The sequence below is a fragment of the Schistocerca cancellata genome, chromosome 5, assembly GCF_023864275.1.
Source record: "Schistocerca cancellata isolate TAMUIC-IGC-003103 chromosome 5, iqSchCanc2.1, whole genome shotgun sequence".
NCBI classification, from domain to species: domain Eukaryota; kingdom Metazoa; phylum Arthropoda; class Insecta; order Orthoptera; family Acrididae; genus Schistocerca; species Schistocerca cancellata.
The window spans coordinates 34,836,309-34,853,954 of record NC_064630.1 but is presented as its reverse complement, the minus strand read 5'-3'; the positions used below and the strand labels follow the sequence as shown (position 1 = coordinate 34,853,954).

The 17,646-nt window shown below is 46.3% G+C and overlaps 1 protein-coding gene across 1 annotated transcript in view; it reads left to right on the top strand.

Annotated features, from left to right (window-relative positions):
- Window positions 1-17,646, top strand: part of LOC126188350 (titin homolog) — a 1,721,077-nt gene that overhangs the window by 1,423,099 nt on the left and 280,332 nt on the right. Inside the window, exon 43 of the mRNA XM_049929949.1 lies at window positions 3,612-3,962. Coding sequence (XP_049785906.1) covers window positions 3,612-3,962 — 351 coding nt within the window. The remainder of the gene's footprint in view (window positions 1-3,611; window positions 3,963-17,646) is intronic.

Below are 17,646 nucleotides of genomic sequence, written 5' to 3'. Positions count from 1 at the left end.
CTATGGACACATAATAAGTGACAGTGGGCTAACACTAGGCTGAAAGCTACCACAAAATGTTTTGAAGAAATAAAAAAGAATATGGACAAAATTTCTTTCGGTCGAAAGAGAATGTGCAATATATAGGTGTTCCGAGCTAAGATCGACATCCTCAAAGGGTTTGCAGAAAAAACGAATTCCAGAAGTCATGAACATGGTCGAAAGAAAAGAGAAAAACATCAGTGGAAGAATGAAGAAATTCTGGAAGTGTGATAAGACACAAGTCGCGCTACAATCTGGATTTTGACCAACAGGAAAAAAATCCAGGAAAGGTCTGTTGACCGCTCTCCAGAATAACTTGAATCTCTGAGGAAGAAGAAAAAAATGTATCTTTAGAACAGTTACCTTTTCATCGCCATGTAGCGCTACAGTTAGTACCGTTATTTTATGCAGCTACAATTACACTAATAATTAATGAAAAAGGCGATTTTTCTGTTCCTAGGACTTTTATTATTCAGCGCGTACTTTTTCCCAGTTGCAGTCCATCAGCCAGAAATTGTTTTTCTAAGGAACGACGATCATAATCTACCCTGTGTCCATAAGAGCCCTAAGCAGTTAAGTACAAAGTACCATTTAAAAAATCCCAACTCTGTTCATTTTTATGGAAACCTCGTCGTGCTTTTGCACTCAAAGAATTTGCAGTTTTTGCTATATTCGATTAACCGGGTGAGTGATCACTGAATTATGATGGTATCGAAATTGTGACCATGTGACGAGGTGATTTTTGTGACAGTACATCAGACGTCATAAAGAACCAGTCCGTCTGCTGATGGTGACTAATCGTCTGAAATGGAGAATAGAAAGTGCTTAATAAGTAATTGGCAAAAACGTGATTCTTTGGCAGTTGACATACATCTGTCGAAGATTCCTTGTAGATAGTGTGCATCTTAAGTAATTGTACATTTTTTCCTAATGGAGATAACAACTTAGAAGATGACACAGCCCTTACGCGTCACGTGCGTCTTATGCAGGAACGATTTGATAAAGACTACTACATTGATCGACCTCGTCTTCCTAGACGCCCAACGCTTCCAGATTTCGACGGCACCGAACACCTGTTGAACTTGACGATATGGGGCATGCACTCATGAAAACCTCCGCCAGCTCCACTGTCGCTACTGGAAGGCGGCCTGCAGCTGCCGCCGTGAGTTACAAAGTAACTTGTGAGGGTGGACAATGTGGCGCGCGCTACAGCACAATTTCAGATCGAACATGAGAGGTGTCTATGACTACGCTATCCAGAGGAATTGCTGGCAGATAACCACGCATTGAAAAAGGACATAAAATAGTATTCCACGACTTCTCTATGATTATCAAGGCTAACGATTTCTGGGACAGCGAAATACGTGATAACACACATAAAGCTGGCGGTAAGAAGCTGACAAGGCGACCGCGGCTATTCCTTGTCACCGATTGCCTCTAAATGTATGGTATATGCAGGGCTTGCACGATTGTAAAATGTAAAATGGTGGAAGATGTTCCAAGTTCTCAGAAAAATAGGGGTAATCTATAAGGAGAGACGGGTAATATACAATATGTACTAGAGCGAAGCGGGAGCAATAAGAGTGGACAAAGAAGTACGAAGTGCTCAGATTAAAAATGGTGTAAGGCGGGGATGTAGTCTTTCGCTCCTACTGTTCAATCTCTACATCGAAGAAGCAGTGATGAAAATAAAAGAAAGGTTGAGGAATTAAAATTCAAGGTGAAAGGTAGCAATGATACGATTCGCTGATGATATTGCTATCCTGAGTGAAAGTAAAGAAGAATGACAGGATTTTCTGAATGGATTGAACAGTCTAATGAGTACAGAATATGGATTGACAGTAAATCGAAGAAAGACGAAAGTAATGAGAAGTAGCAGAAATGAGAATACCGCGAAGCTTAACATCGTGATTGATGGTCACGAAATAGGTAAAGTTAAGGAATTCTACTATCCAGGGAGCTAGGTAACCACTGACAGATGGAGGAAGGAGGACATGAGAGGCAGACTAGCGAGAAGAGCATTCCTGGCCAAGAGAAGTCTGCTGGTATGAAACATGTTCTTTAATTTGAGGAAGAAGTTTCTGTGTATGTAAACTCGACAGTAAAAAAAGTGGGGCACGCCTGAATTCCAACGTGTAGGCTGCACCTGAATGTATGCAACCAACAGAGCATATCTGTGTTGCACATCGTCGCAACCCTCCACAGTACAGTCGTCGTATTATACACAATGGGTACCGCTACAGACTACTAGAGAACACCGGTCTTTATGGCAGTCCGTCCAGATGTAAAGTAACACCACGATAGTACAGAAGAGATCAGACAGTCTTTAACGTTTGTAAACTAAACTTAATTACAATAAGTGACATTTCAAACGTTATGGGACAACTAATTTTCTGACATAAATCGTTCAGTAATCCCTAGGCAAAATTAAATATTTGAGACAGTATATGGATTTATAAAGTTGTATGGGAATTGGAAACAAGTTCTTTGCTGTCTAAAAGGTTTACCCAACACACGCTGAACGTCGTTCAACGTTCAACGGGCAGTGGTTTCGCATCAACTTTATGTAATACTAAGCAGTTAAAAGAAAACGTGATTAACGGCGGCAAGCACTCTACGGAAATCCCAACATTAACAGCGAATCACAAGTAATATCAATGTTCACATTACTCATCAACAGTTACTTGTACACGAAGTTGTACTTTAAATGACATGACTAATGTCTGGATCCAGATACAAACCTGGAATGTAAAGCCATTGTTAACCAAGCAAAGCTTTGTGCCTTATCGAGACTCGATCACTAGGCAGAAAAGGACGTCAAATATTGATGTTCGCACCAGTATCAGTTATAAGTTCTCAACGTAAATGACGATAATGTTTGGTCTCTAGTAGTCTCTTGACGTACCCATTGTGTATAGTCAAACGACTGTACCCCAGAGGGTTTTGGTGTTTAGAGGACCTGCAACACAGCTACATTATGTTGGTTGTATTTGGCACTGACCCACTTTTTTTGCTGTCAAGTGTACGTTTGCAGCACAACATTGTATGGTAGAGGAACATGGACTGTAATTGCTGTATGGGGATTAAGAAGACAGATACCATAGCTTGCAGACTACTTCTATCAAACAAAAACAAATAGGCCTTGACCCACAATCGAACCTTCGACCTCCTGCAGGGTAATCCAAAACGCCGTCCACTGCACCAACTGGACAGTACTGCTCCCTCTCTCTCTTTCTCTCTCTCTCTCTCTCTCTCTCTCTCTCCCACCCCTGACGTGTATAGTTACCATTCCTGCTGCCAGATTGCCAATCTTTAACGTACATTTACTGCCCGAAATATGCGCAGGACGAAATTTTGTGAGAGACATTTTTGTATTGCCAGTATGTGAGGGATCGCGTTGCGAAGTCCGAGTCTGTGAATTTTTCTTTATCCTGTGTATCTTTATGGGCCCGTGCGTTCAATAGGAACTCATTCTTGGAAATTAACAAAAAACTGTAATTTACTGCCCTTCAAAAGACAATTGTAATAAATTCAGTATGGGAACCAGTGTGGTTAATTGTCGTGGCGCACTGTTGCCGTTGCCCCCGCAGGCAGCGCGCGCGACGCCACGACGCCGGAGCGGCGGCCGACGACGCCGTCGGGCAGGCGGGCGCGCGCCGCGGCGCCGCCGCGCTTCTACGCGGTGCCGCACAACCGCGTGGCCGAGGAGGGCGAGACGGTGCGGCTGCAGTGCGCGTGCGCCGGCCACCCGCAGCCCTGGACCACGTGGCACAAGGACGGCCGCGAGCTGGCGCACACGGCGCGCGTGCGCGTCTCCGAGCGCGACGACCTGCGCCTGCTGGAGATCCGGGAGGTGACGCGCGACGACGCCGGCCTCTACCGCGTCACGCTGGAGAACGCGCTCGGCCGCGTCCAGGCCTCGGCGCGCATCGACGTCATCGGTGAGTACCTGCCGCCCTCTTCTCCGCCGCAGTATCCCTCCCCGCTGTATCGCGGCGCTGCCCACTCGGAGATCCCGAAGAGCTGTGCAGCTCAGTGCTGGGGAAGGCTTTCTCCCACGTCTACTAGTGGCCCCCTCAAGAGATCACACTGATTCCTTTAGTACGCTGCACAGGCGTAGAACTGTTATCAGCCGGTCACGCGATTCCCCACCGGTCAGATAAATCGCGGCAGTGAAGTGCGGGACGCCTCACTGCAGACGCGTTTTTAGGCCCTCTCGCGCACACACATACGAGTCGATGTGCGTCTGTATCTTGCGCAAGTTGGCGAGTATGGTGTCGGCCGGCTCCTACAGTGAAGGCGAAGACTACTCATTGAACGTACTGTTTTGGTAAGCACACTAATTTGTTCAATACTTTCGATTATTACCAAACGTACTGAAATCCACCTGTGCAACTACTAGAAAATGCGTCTTTGTATCCCTATATGCTTTTCGCTTTATAGATACAAAGTTATTTTGGTAAGCACACTAATTTGCTCAATACTTTCGATTATTACCAAACGTACTGAAATCCACAACTACTAGAAAATGCGTCTTTGTATCCCTATATGCTTTTCGCTTTATAGATACAAAGTTATTTTGGTAAGCACACTAATTTGTTCAATACTTTCGATTATTACCAAACGTACTGAAATCCACCTGTGCAACCACTAGAAAATGCGTGTTTATATCCCTGCATGCTTTTCGTTTTATTGATACAAAGTATCGTCAGCTCGTCTGCAACGTTACGTATTTACTATGTTATTTTGCTATCAAATCTAAAAACAGTTCTTTACACAAGATATTGAAGTGTGACTCTTACTTGCAGTATTTCATGTCCGATTTTCGTTCGCATCAGGAAGTGTCGTCTACTTCCACATTTTTTAGATTTCCCTTCGTTTGACACTAATGGTTTTTCTCTAATCTCGTTTTCGTTCGCAGCACTTTTGATTTTCTGACGTCAAATTCCACACAATATAGCATTATAGACAATACATCGTAAGTGAAAATCCCTCGTGAGTATCTTTTTTAACGAAATGTACTGCGAGAGAAAACAAAACTGTAAATATGTACGACCGAATATCACTGAAGATGTTTCATCTCAACAAAACGAACTCTTTATATGTAAAAGGCGATGTACCGAACGACTGACTCGTTCACTCACTTATCATCGCCCAGCCCAAATCACTAACGACATAAATTTGAATAGGATGTTGTACTTATGCTGTAGGCGTCGTTTAACATGGTTTTTTTCAAAATTCGACCACTAAGGGGATGAAAGGCTTTTTGAAACGCCGTCGCTATAAAAGCAATTTTCAAACTACACCTACGAATATTGGTGTTTGGTGTCTCGGTGAGAAATAGGGAAATCCGGGTTTTTACAAAATTGAACCCCTATCAGGGTGAAATACTGGGCGAATTTTTTTCTAAAAATAACTACAAAGTGTTTTTAAAGCTACGTCAATGAAAATTGGTATTTGACTTCCCAGTGACAAATAAAGAAGAAATAAATGTTTCAGTGTTTTTGTAAATTCAGCCCCTAAGGGGGTGAATAGGGGACGAAAAATTTTTATGAAATCTTCCCTTATAAAAGCATTTTTGAAGCTAAATCTACGAAAATTTGTATTCAGTGTCTTTGTTGGAAATAAAAAATAATTGTTTCACTTTTTGGAAATCCAGCCCAAAGGAGCTCAAACAGGGAGTGAAAATTGAAAAGAAATTAGTCCGTTATATTAAGAACAATTTTAAAGCTACATCTGTAAAAATTGGTGTTTCGATTATCGGTTACATATAAAGAAATGTGTGTTTGGGAATGAAAGTTTCTATGGAAATATCACCACGAGAACGCAAAAAGCACGATTAACAAAAACCTTCGACTCCAGCTTCCAGAATCGCTTTTTGGTCAGATGTGTGTTAGGAAAAGACATTGCTTCTACGGCTTTAATTAGCGCGAAACGTTTAGAAGGTGTTGCATTTTGTGAACACCATAGAAATTCGAGTAAAGAAAAAAAATTCTTTGCAGACCATACACTACGCGAGTGAAGCAGCGAGCTCTAAGCTAGTGATGATACGCTTATAAATACGCGTTTCCTGGTATTTGGGCAGGCGGATTTTAAATGCCTTCTATTATAAGTGGCAGTCAAATGAAAACGAAATAGGAGGAAAAAGTGAGTAAACGTTTATTATTGCAAATGTAATAGTCATAATTGTTAATATATTTATCACACTGTGAGACAAGGGGGTACATGCCTTCTTGCAAAAATGTTTGCAGTTGCCTGCAGAACACAGATTGCACTTCTTCCTCCTAAGCAAGTCGACCACCACGAATGACTTTCTTCAGAGTTTCAAAGATATGTTAATGACACAAGGAGGGATCGTGACTGTACGGAGGATATGTAAGAGCTCCCCAGCGAAACCTCTATAGCGTACAATGGAAACAGCTCGCCCGCACAAACATTTTTTTCATGAAGGCAGTGACCATCTTGCCTCGCAATGGTATAAAATCTATTAACAGTTATGGCGTTTACTTTTGGAATAACAAACACTTTACTTAAATTTTTCCATGTGTTTCGTTTCCATTTGGTTTCCCCTTAAAAGTGTATAGTAACTATGGACACTATAGCCAAACAAGTAAACAATTTAGTCTCGATTAGTTTGTGGCAGAACCACAGGAAGGCAAGAAGACGTCTGCGGGAAACACTTATGTATTGTTACAGAGACTATTAAATTCGATGAAATTTATCACAACATGAGAATGTTATTCAGGGTAGAAAAGAAAGCTAGGCTAATATGCTATAATATGTGTGTGAATGCGTATGGGACTTAACTGCTAAGGTCATCAGTCCCTAAGCTTACACACTACTTAACCTAAATTATCCTAAGGACAAACGCACACACCCATGCCCGAGGGAGGACTCGAACTTCCGCAGGGACCAGCCGCACAGGCTACGCTATAAGAAATAGTTTCTTAGTAACACGCAGAGGTTCTTTTTTCTCATGACGGGAGAGAGCGCAGTGTCATATTAGTTACTGACTTCAAACCATGCGCTGGAGGAAGACGCGAATCCGAGTAGCTCGCTCTCGTAGGCGGTGGGTTACTGATCGGACAAGGTGAACACTCCACACGAACAGGTACAAAGCCCTGTCCACTCTCCCGAAGATACCTGCTTGTTTTGCAGCATGGTGGGACACCTCCTGCGAAGCTTGGAAAAAGTTAAGAAAAGTATTTACAATTGAAACGTCGCGCTGGTTGGTAAGGCATACTTGGGTAGCGTAAATTGTGGCGTTCTGCACGGGTGATGGTGTGCACAATGACCACTTTTAGACCAGCATGTTGTTCGTGTTCATGTTGTCACGCACGGTCGGGGAATATGAGGATCGGGGAGGATTATACACGCTTGCACACATGTCCCGTTAACAGTTCCATGTGAGCCACCGAACACAAAATCCCACTCCTATAAATCACCTTATTCGGTAAATCGTTACACTTCAAGTATTTCGACTGGATGTCACTTCGTAGCTTTGTGTTCATAATCACTGATAAATGGCGCTGGCCACTTCACGCTGAGTGCGTCTCGTTCTTGACGTCCCGCTCTCAGACTCGAACAAGACACCTCCGCCGTATCGCCGTAAGTGCTGACGTCACCAGTCTCATATTATCGCACCAGCTGGTGCAGTGAGGCTATGCTACTGGCTCAGATCTCTCTGTAACTATTCAGATTTCTCTAACTCCCCTAGGCCGAATACTTGGATGGTTCCTGCAACACGTCCACGACTAATTTCCTGTGCCACCTCTTCCCAGCCCGTCAGTAATGGCCCTCATTGTCGATTAGTCATGAAATTCAAAATTTCCTCTTCTTCTTCGCTTGCTAGCCACATTTCAACTGTCTTCCACCATCGTCGTCGAACTTTCAACTTCCAGATTCCAGATCTATGACCTCACAGTACTTAACTACATCGAACACAAAGACACCCTTTTGAATTGCAAAAGTCTCGTGAAATGCCCTGATGAGCCAAAATTTTTCCACTATCCGTTTAATATCGCGTTATTCCATATTTGAAACGCAATGCAGTAGCAATTCCGCGTGGTATTGGTTCCTCAAGCCCTTGGTAGGTTCCCTGAGGTAGGTGGCGCCAGATATCCAGGCACAGTTCACGCAATTCCCGTAAATTACGGGCCGATCACGCGTGGGCGCGGAATTGGTCCCCGATGGCGTCCCAGGTATTTTCCATCGGATTTATTTCAGTCGAATTTGGTGGCCTGTACAACAACGAAAGTTCACTGTCTTGTCCCTCAAACCACTGTGGACTTGTCACACGAACATTCGTCCAGCTGGTGGATGTCGTCGCCGTCGGAGAAGACATCAAGCATGAAGGGGTGCAGGAGTTCCGCAACAACATTCACGTGCTCCCCAGCCGTCATGGCGCCGTCTGTTACTACCGCAGGCCCCGTTGGAGCACAGTCGTAATACGGTGCTGCCCCCACTGCCCTGCGGTGCATGTTTGAACAACTGTTCCCCTGGATGACGACGTATCCAGACACGATCATCGACGATGCAAAAAGCACCGTAATTGATCCGACCAAGCGGTAGATTTCCATTGATCCATCATCCTGAACGGTGGGTTCCGAAACACTTGCGCTCTTAATGTTCGATTACAGTATTGGCAGTGTGCTGTTTGACACAGCCACGTTGGTTAAATAACTAGGCGTAACGTTGCAAAGCAGTTTGAAATGGAGTGAGCGTGTAGAATTTTTTAGCGGAGAAGGCGAACTACTGACTTCTGTTTATTGGGAGAATTTTAGGAAAGTGTGGTTCATTTGCAAAGGCGGCCGCATTAGGACACCAGTGCTACCCATTGTTGAGTATTGTTCGAGTGTTTGGGATCCGTACCAGGTCGGATTAAAGACAGACATCGAAGCAAGACTGGTTGCTAGATTTATTATCAGTATGTACGATCAACATGCAAGTATTAGAGATGTTTCGGGAACTAAAATTGGAAGCACTGGAGGGAAAGCGATGTTCTTTTCGAGGAGCACTATTGAGAAAATTTAGAGAACCAGCATTTGTGGCTGATTGCACAGCGATTCTACTGCCGCCAACGTGCGTTTCGCCCTAAGTACCACGAAGATAACATTAGACACATTAGGGCTCGTACAGAGGCATACAGGCAGTCGTTTTTCCCTTGTTGTATTTGCAAGTGGAACAGAAGAGGATATGAGCAGTAGTGGTTGAGGTTACCATCCACCACGCATCATTCGGTGGCCTGCCGACTATACGAGTACATGTATGTAGATGCAAAAGCATTGTACCATTTCGTGAGGTTCAAATGGCTCTTAGCACTATGGGACTTAACTTCTGAGGTCATCAGTCCCCTAGAACTTAGAACTACTTAAACCTAACTAACCTAAGGACATCACACACATCCATGCCCGAGGCAGGATTCGAACCTGCGACCGTAGCGTTCGCGCGGTACCAGACTGCAGCGCCTAGAACCGCTCGGCCACTCCGGCCGGCTTAACGCGTCGATACTCGAGAAGAGCACCAGCAGTATTGTTGTTGTTTTGATAAAACAGCCTTACGAGTAAAGCCCCCGTCGCCTTGTCCAGAACCATGTTGACTATCCGCAGATGAAATGCACATCGATGCCCGTGTTTCAAACCTACGTCACCTTGTGGTACTGGCGCTTAACAGCAATTCATGGCACACTAACACTACTAACAGATCAAATCTTGCAGCGCACACTCGGAACATCATTCCTACAAAGTTGTGCACTTATAACGTAAATACACTCCTGGAAATTGAAATAAGAACACCGTGAATTCATTGTCCCAGGAAGGGGAAACTTCATTGACACATTCCTGGGGTCAGATACATCACATGATCACACTGACAGAACCACAGGCACATAGACACAGGCAACAGAGCATGCACAATGTCGGCACTAGTACAGTGTATATCCACCTTTCGCAGCAATGCAGGCTGCTATTCTCCCATGGGGCGATCGTAGAGATGCTGGATGTAGTCCTGTGGAACGGCTTGCCATGCCATTTCCACCTGGCGCCTCAGTTGGACCAGCGTTCGTGCTGGACGTGCAGACCGCGTGAGACGACGCTTCATCCAGTCCCAAACATGCTCAATGGGGGACAGATCCGGAGATCTTGCTGGCCAGGGTAGTTGGCTTACACCTTCTAGAGCACGTTTGGTGGCACGGGATACATGCGGACGTGCATTGTCCTGTTGGAACAGCAAGTTCCCTTGCCGGTCTAGGAATGGTAGAACGATGGGTTCGATGACGGTTTGGATGTACCGTGCACTATTCAGTGTCCCCTCGACGATCACCAGTGGTGTACGGCCAGTGTAGATCTCTCCCCACACCATGATGCCGGGTGTTGGCCCTGTGTGCCTCGGTCGTATGCAGTCCTGATTGTGGCGCTCACCTGCACGGCGCCAAACACGCATACGACCATCATTGGCACCAAGGCAGAAGCGACTCTCATCGCTGAAGACGACACGTCTCCATTCGTCCCTCCATTCACGCCTGTCGCGACACCACTGGAGGCGGGCTGCACGATGTTGGGGCGTGAGCGGAAGACGGCCTAACGGTGTGCGGGACCGTAGCCCAGCTTCATGGAGACGGTTGCGAATGGTCTTCGCCGATACCCCAGGAGCAACAGTGTCCCTAATTTGCTGGGAAGTGGCGGTGCGGTCCCCTACGGCACTGCGTAGGATCCTACGGTCTTGGCGTGCATCCGTGCGTCGCTGCGGTCCGGTCCCAGGTCGACGGGCACGTGCACCTTCCGCCGACCACTGGCGACAACATCGATGTACTGTGGAGACCTCACGCTCCACGTGTTGAGCAATTCGGCGGTACGTCCACCCGGCCTCTCGCATGCCCACTATACGCCCTCGCTCAAAGTCCGTCAACTGCACATACGGTTCACGTCCGCGCTGTCGCGGCATGCTACCAGTGTTAAAGACTGCGATGGAGCTCCGTATGGCACGGAAAACTGGCTGACACTGACGGCGGCGGTGCACAAATGCTGCGCAGCTAGCGCCATTCGACGGCCAACACCGCGGTTCCTGGTGTGTCCGCTGTGCCGTGCGTGTGATCATTGCTTGTGCAGCCCTCTCGCAGTGTCCGGAGCAAGTATGGTGTGTCTGACACACCGGTGTCAATGTGTTCTTTTTTCCATTTCCAGGAGTGTAGTTTTACATCTACACTACATCAAGTAGTGAAGGTTTAATTGAAATGAAATGCCGTGTGGCTAGGGCCTCCCGTCGGGTAGACTGGTCACCTGGTGCGAGTCTTGTTAGATTGCCGCCACTTCGGCGACTTGCGCGTCGATGGGAATGAGATGATGATGATGAAGGCAACACAACACCCAGTCCTGAGCGGAGAAAATCCCCGACCAGGCCGGGAATCGAACCCGGGCACTTTTGCATGGCATTTTGTCGCGCTGGCCACTGAGTTATCGAATCGGGCGAAAGTTTAATTATAACCGCCCTGTAGTTTTAAAACAGGTTTTGAACTGCCTTTTATCGGAGTAAGCGAGCAAACGGTGGTTTCTACCGATGGATCTAAGCAAAGGAACAGTGTCGACTATTTTGATATCGTCCCTCGCCGCATAATTAAAGCCCGCCTATGAAGCCACTTATCAGTGTACTATGGAGAGGTGTGGGCAGTCGAAATAGCACTGGAACAGATGAGATTTCCTGTCGGAGGGAAGTTTCTTGTCTGCTCGGACTCCCTTATTGCCCTATTGACTATTCAGCAAACTTTCCCAGCAGACAGGATAGTTCAAATGGTGCAGGTAACAATCCACCGCTTGGAAAGGTAGGAGAAAGATGTACCCTTCTGTTAGGTCCCTGAATACATGGGAATCGAGGGGAATAAGTAATCTGATAGAGCAGCGAAAGCAGCTTGCCAGGTAAATACCACAGCGAACCTTAACGTCCACTACAGGCTGTCGTGTCGCGGGCAACAGAGAGTTACGGCTCAGTGGGAAAGGCAGTGGCTGCAAGTTGCCAACAACAAACATGCTGTCGATGAAACCAACTATTCAACCATGGCACACTTCGACTCCAAGAAGTGACGAAGCGATCCTCACTGCTTTCGTATCGGGCACTATCTAATAACACATGCGTATCCTTTGCGGCTTGAACACCCACCGGAATGTAGGCTTTGCAGCGTCACACTCATGGTGCATTATGTTTTAACGTCACGCTGATATGAGGGAAACCATTACTCCGTCGAGGTCATCATCCTGAGGTGATGATGAAACAATGACAAGAAAATTGTTGGCAATTTGCTTAGCGTCAGTACGTCTGCCCAGTTTAAATGGACCAAGGTCTTAATGTGTCTTTGCGTGGCTGGCTCGTCCTATTTAGTTCCACGATCGAGCAACCATCTTTATGCCATGCACTATTTTATTAGTACTAACAAAGTACTATGAATAGATATACTGGAGACTATTGAACTATATGAAATAAAATCGTGATAACTTCTGAACGGTTTGCGTTAGGATGTTCAGATTGCACTGTTGGCCGCGGGGCTTGATCGGAATTAATATGCGCGTCTTTGTTTGGTTTAGCGACGATGCCCACTTTCATTTGGATGGGTTCGTCAATAAGCGATAATGGGGCATTTGGGGGACTGAGAACCCGCATTTCACGATAGAGAAGTCTCCTTCACTCTCAACGGGTGACTGTGTGGTGTGCAGTGTCCAGTCACGGAATAGTCGGTGCGATATTCTTTGACGCCACGGTGACTACCGAACTGTATGTAAAGATTTTGTAAGATGATTTCAAACCCCATTATACAGGGTGTTACAAAAAGGTACGGCCAAACTTTCAGGAAACATTCCTCACACACAAAGAAAGAAAATATCTTACGTGGACATGTGTCCGGAAACGCTTACTTTCCATGTTAGAGCTCATTTTATTACTTCTCTTCAAATCACATTAATCATGGAATGGAAACACACAGCAACAGAACGTACCAGCGTGACTTCAAACACTTTGTTACACGAAATGTTCAAAATGTCCTCCGTTAGCGAGGATACATGCATCCACCCTCCGTCGCATGGAATCCCTGATGCGCTGGTGCAGCCCTGAAGAATGGCGTATTGTATCACAGCCGTTCACAATACGAGCACGAAGAGTCTCTACATTTGGTACCGGCGTTGCGTAGACAAGAGCTTTCAAATGCCCCCATAAATGAAAGTCAAGAGGGTTGAGGTCAGGAGAGCGTGGAGGCCGTGGAATTGGTCCGCCTCTACCAATCCATCGGTCACGGAATCTGTTGTTGAGAAGCGTACGAACACTTCAACTGAAATGTGCAGGAGCTCCATCGTGCATGAACCACATGTTGTGTCGTACTTGTAAAGGCACATGTTCTAGCAGCGCAAGTAGAGTACCCGTATGAAATCATGATAACGTGCTCCATTGAGCGAAGGTGCAAGAAACTAAAAGGAGCTCTAACGTGGAAATTAAGCGTTTCCGGACACATGTCCACATAACATCTTTTCTTTATTCGTGTGTGAGGAATGTTTCCTGAAAGTTTGGCCGTACCTTTTTGTAACACCCTGTATAAAGTCACCCTGATTTCGTCAAGATGTGTCTCATGCAAGACGGAGCTCGACCCCATCGAAGCAGGAGAGTGTCTGATGTCATGGAGGAGCACTCCGGGGTCTGCATTGTGGCTCTGGTTTACCCAGAGGCCACTAGCATGGGCCTCGATAGGACGCCATATTCTCCGAATCTGAACACATAAGACTCCTTTTCTGTGGGGCTGTATTAAAGACAAGGTGTACAGCAATAGCCCCAAAACCATTGCTGAGCTGGAAACGGCCATTCAGGAGGTCATCTACAGCATCGATGTTCCGACACTGCAGCGGCTCATGCAGAATTTCGCTATTCGTCAGCGTCACATCATCGGCAATTGTGAAAGACATATCGAACATGTCATAACCTAAATCCGAACATCTGTATTGACGTTAAATGTGTTTCTTTCAGTGGTTCACTCTTCCGCACGTCCTTACACATGTGCCTACAAAATTTCCTTGACCTACGATCGTTCGTTTTCCATGGGGGCCCTCTCAAGTACCGAAAACTTTATTTTAACCACCCTGTATAGGGGAAATGGTGATCTTTTCGTACTCTGTCATATGCAGATTAAGGAGTGGACGCATCAGTAATCTTTGGAGGTTTTTTGGTCCATCTCTTTTTAAGGATTGAGGAGTCTGCTACACACATTTGCTCGAGATAGTCCTTCACACGGACAGAAAAAGGCTTATTTGGCTGGCGACAGGTAAACCTTCATTGTGCATGTGGGCGAGCAGAACTAAATATCCGGCAAAATGAATATTGCCGTCTAAGCTCTGTTCTCCTGTCAGTGAAATAACTTTTCCTTATAGGTCAAGAGCTTCATTACATCATGTGAATAAAAGTTTCGTGGAAGAGAATGAGCCACGGGATGATCAGTCACAGCTGTCAAGTTCTTATCGGCTCCTGGCATTGGTAATCATCGTGCGTACCAAAAGCTAAGTGACTTTTATCTTAAGGTGTGTTTGTTGTCACTGTCAATTCAGGCTAATGCTACAGCTCTGCTGAAGCCTTTACTGATTTGAGACACGCACCGCACGTCAAGAACCTTAAGGAAGGAAAGTAAGGACATATTTTAACCATCATCACAAAATACTAGCCTAATCATTTTTGCCATGAGACGATTAATTATAGAAAAACTGGCCTGGGTAAATCTTGGCATTTAATGCAGAACGAGTAACAAGAAGCCGTCCAGTCGTTTAAGATTACGATTTACATGTAGACAATGTGTTAAACCGCGCAAGAAACATTTGGCACAGAACGATCACCTCGTGCTCGGTTGAGATATTTTTCTCTCTCTGCCTGTTTCACATAAGTTAATCAGTCAGGTGCAACGTGCAGCACCTTTTTTTTTAAATTAATGCAAATAAACGCCGCGACATATTGCTACCCACGTTCTCAGTATCGGAGCTCCCAGTGAAGGTAGGTTCCCTTGTACCAGGTAGGATATTTATGTCCTGATATCGGCTGTCTAAACATACGAGCCGTGGGCGTTTGTCGACAACGAATACCGGCAACCGGACTGCACAGTCGTGTGTAGTTTAAGGTGCCATATACCTCACCATAAACCTTTCACTATGGTGGGCGTTCGTTCAGGAGATATACACCGACATGATAAAGGTCATGGGATAACGGCATTCGTATATGCGGACAGCATAAATCTATGAAAGGGTAGTGCATTGGCGTAGCCGTCGTTTTTACTGAGGTGATTAATCTAAAAAGGTTTCCGAAGTGATTATAGGCGGAGGACGAAAATTACACTACTGGCCATTAAAATTGTTACGCCAAGAAGAAATGCAGATGATAAACGTGTATTCATTGGACAAATATATTATACTAGAACTGACATGGGATTACACTCAATATGGGTGCATAGATCCTGAGAAATCAGTACCCAGAACAACCACCTATGGCCGTAATAACGGCCTTGATACGCCTGGGCATTGAGTCAGACAGAGCTTGGATGGCGTGTACAGGTACAGCTGCCCATGCAACTTCAACACGATACCGCAGTTCATCAAAAGTAATGACTGGCGTATTGTGGCTAGCCAGTTGCTCGGCCACCATTTACCAGACGTTTTCAATTGGTGAGAGATCTGGAGAATGTGCTAGCTAGGGTAGCAGTCGAACATTTTCTGTATCCGGAAAGGATCCTACAGGAACTGCAACATGCGGTCGTGCATTATCCTGCTGAAATGCAGAGTTTCGCAGGGATCGAATCAAGGGTAGAGCCACGGGTCGTAACACATCTGAAATGTAGCGTCCACTGTTCAAAGTGCCGTCAATGCGAACGAGAGGTGATCGAGACGTGTAACCAATGGCACCCCACACCATCACGCCGGGTAATACGCCAGTATGGCGATGACGAATACACGCTTCCAATGTGCCTTCACCGCGATGTCGCCAAACACGGATGCGACCATCATGATGCTGTAAACAGAACCTGGATTCATCGAAAAAAATGACGTTTTGCCATTCGTGCACCGAGGTTCGTCGTTGAGTACACCATCGCAGGCGCTCCTGTCTGTGATGCAGCGTCGAGGGTAACCGCAGCCACGGTGTCCGAGCTGATAGTCAATGCTGCTGCAAACGTCGTCGAACTGTTCGTGCAGATGGTTGTTGTCTTGCAAACGTCCCCATCTGTTGACTCAGGGATCGAGACGTGGCTGCACGATCCGTTACAGCCGTGCGGATAAGATGCCTGTCATCTCGACTGCTAGAGATACGAGGCCGTTGGGATCGAGCACGGCGTTCCGTATTACCCTCCTGAACCCACCGATTCCATATTTTGCTAAGAGTCATTGGATCTCGACCAACGCGAGCAGCAATGTCGCGATACGATAAACCGCAATCGCGATACGCTACAATCCGACCTTGATCAAAGTCGGAAACGCGAAGGTCGCATTTCTCCTCATTACACGAGGCATCACAACAACGTTTCACCAGGCAACACCGGTCAACTTCAAAATGGTTCAAATGGCTCTGAGCACTATGGGACTTAACATCTGTGGTCATCAGTCCCCTAGAACTTAGAACTACTTAAACCTAACTAACTTAAGGACATCACAAACATCCATGCCCGAGGCAGGATTCGAACCTGCGACCGTAGCAGTCGCGCGGTTCCGGACTGAGCGCCTAGAACCGCTAGACCACCGCGTCCGGTTCCGGTCAACTTCTGTTTGTGTATGAGAAATCGGTTGGAAACTTTCCTCATGTCAGCACGTTGTAGGTGTCGCCACCGGTGCCAGCTTGTGTGAATGCTCTGAAAATCTAATCATTTGCATATCACAGCATCTTCTTGCTGTCGGTTAAATTTCGCGTCTGTAACACGTCATATTCGTCGTGTAGCAATTTTAATGGCCAGTAGTGTAACAGACTTTGAACAGGGGATGCTAGTTGTAGCTAGGTGCATGGGACATTCCATTTCGGAAATCGTTAGGGAATTCATTATTGCGAAGTCGACAGTGTCAAGAGAGTGCCGATAATGCCAAATTTGAGGCATTACCTCCCAACACGCAGTGGCCGCCGGCCATCATTTAACGACCGGGAACAGCGACGTTTCTCAAGAGTTAACAGTGCTAACAGACATGCAAGACTGCGTGAAAGACACGCAGAAATCAATGTGGGGTGTACGACGAACGAATCCGTCAGGACAGTGCGCGAAATGTGGTGTTACCGGGCTGTGGCTGCAGACGATCGACCCACTCCATTTGCTAACAGCGCGACACCGCCTGCAGCGCCTCTGCTGGCCTAGTGATCGTATCCGGTGGAGAGAAGGGGGGTGTTGGGGGAGGGGTGGTGGATCCTAGAGGGGAGGGGGGGTGTTGGGGGCAGTCTAGGGGGGACTGTGCCCTGAGCAGGTGGGTCCCTATTTCAGTTCGTAGGAGCCAATGGTACGTGTCGCAGACCCCACTGGGTCATGGACCCAAGTTGTGGACAACGCACTGTGACAGTTGGTGGTGGCTCCATAACGGTGTGGGCTGTGTTTAAGTAGGATGGACGGGGCTCTGAACCAATCTGTAAATGGTTATGTTCGGCTAC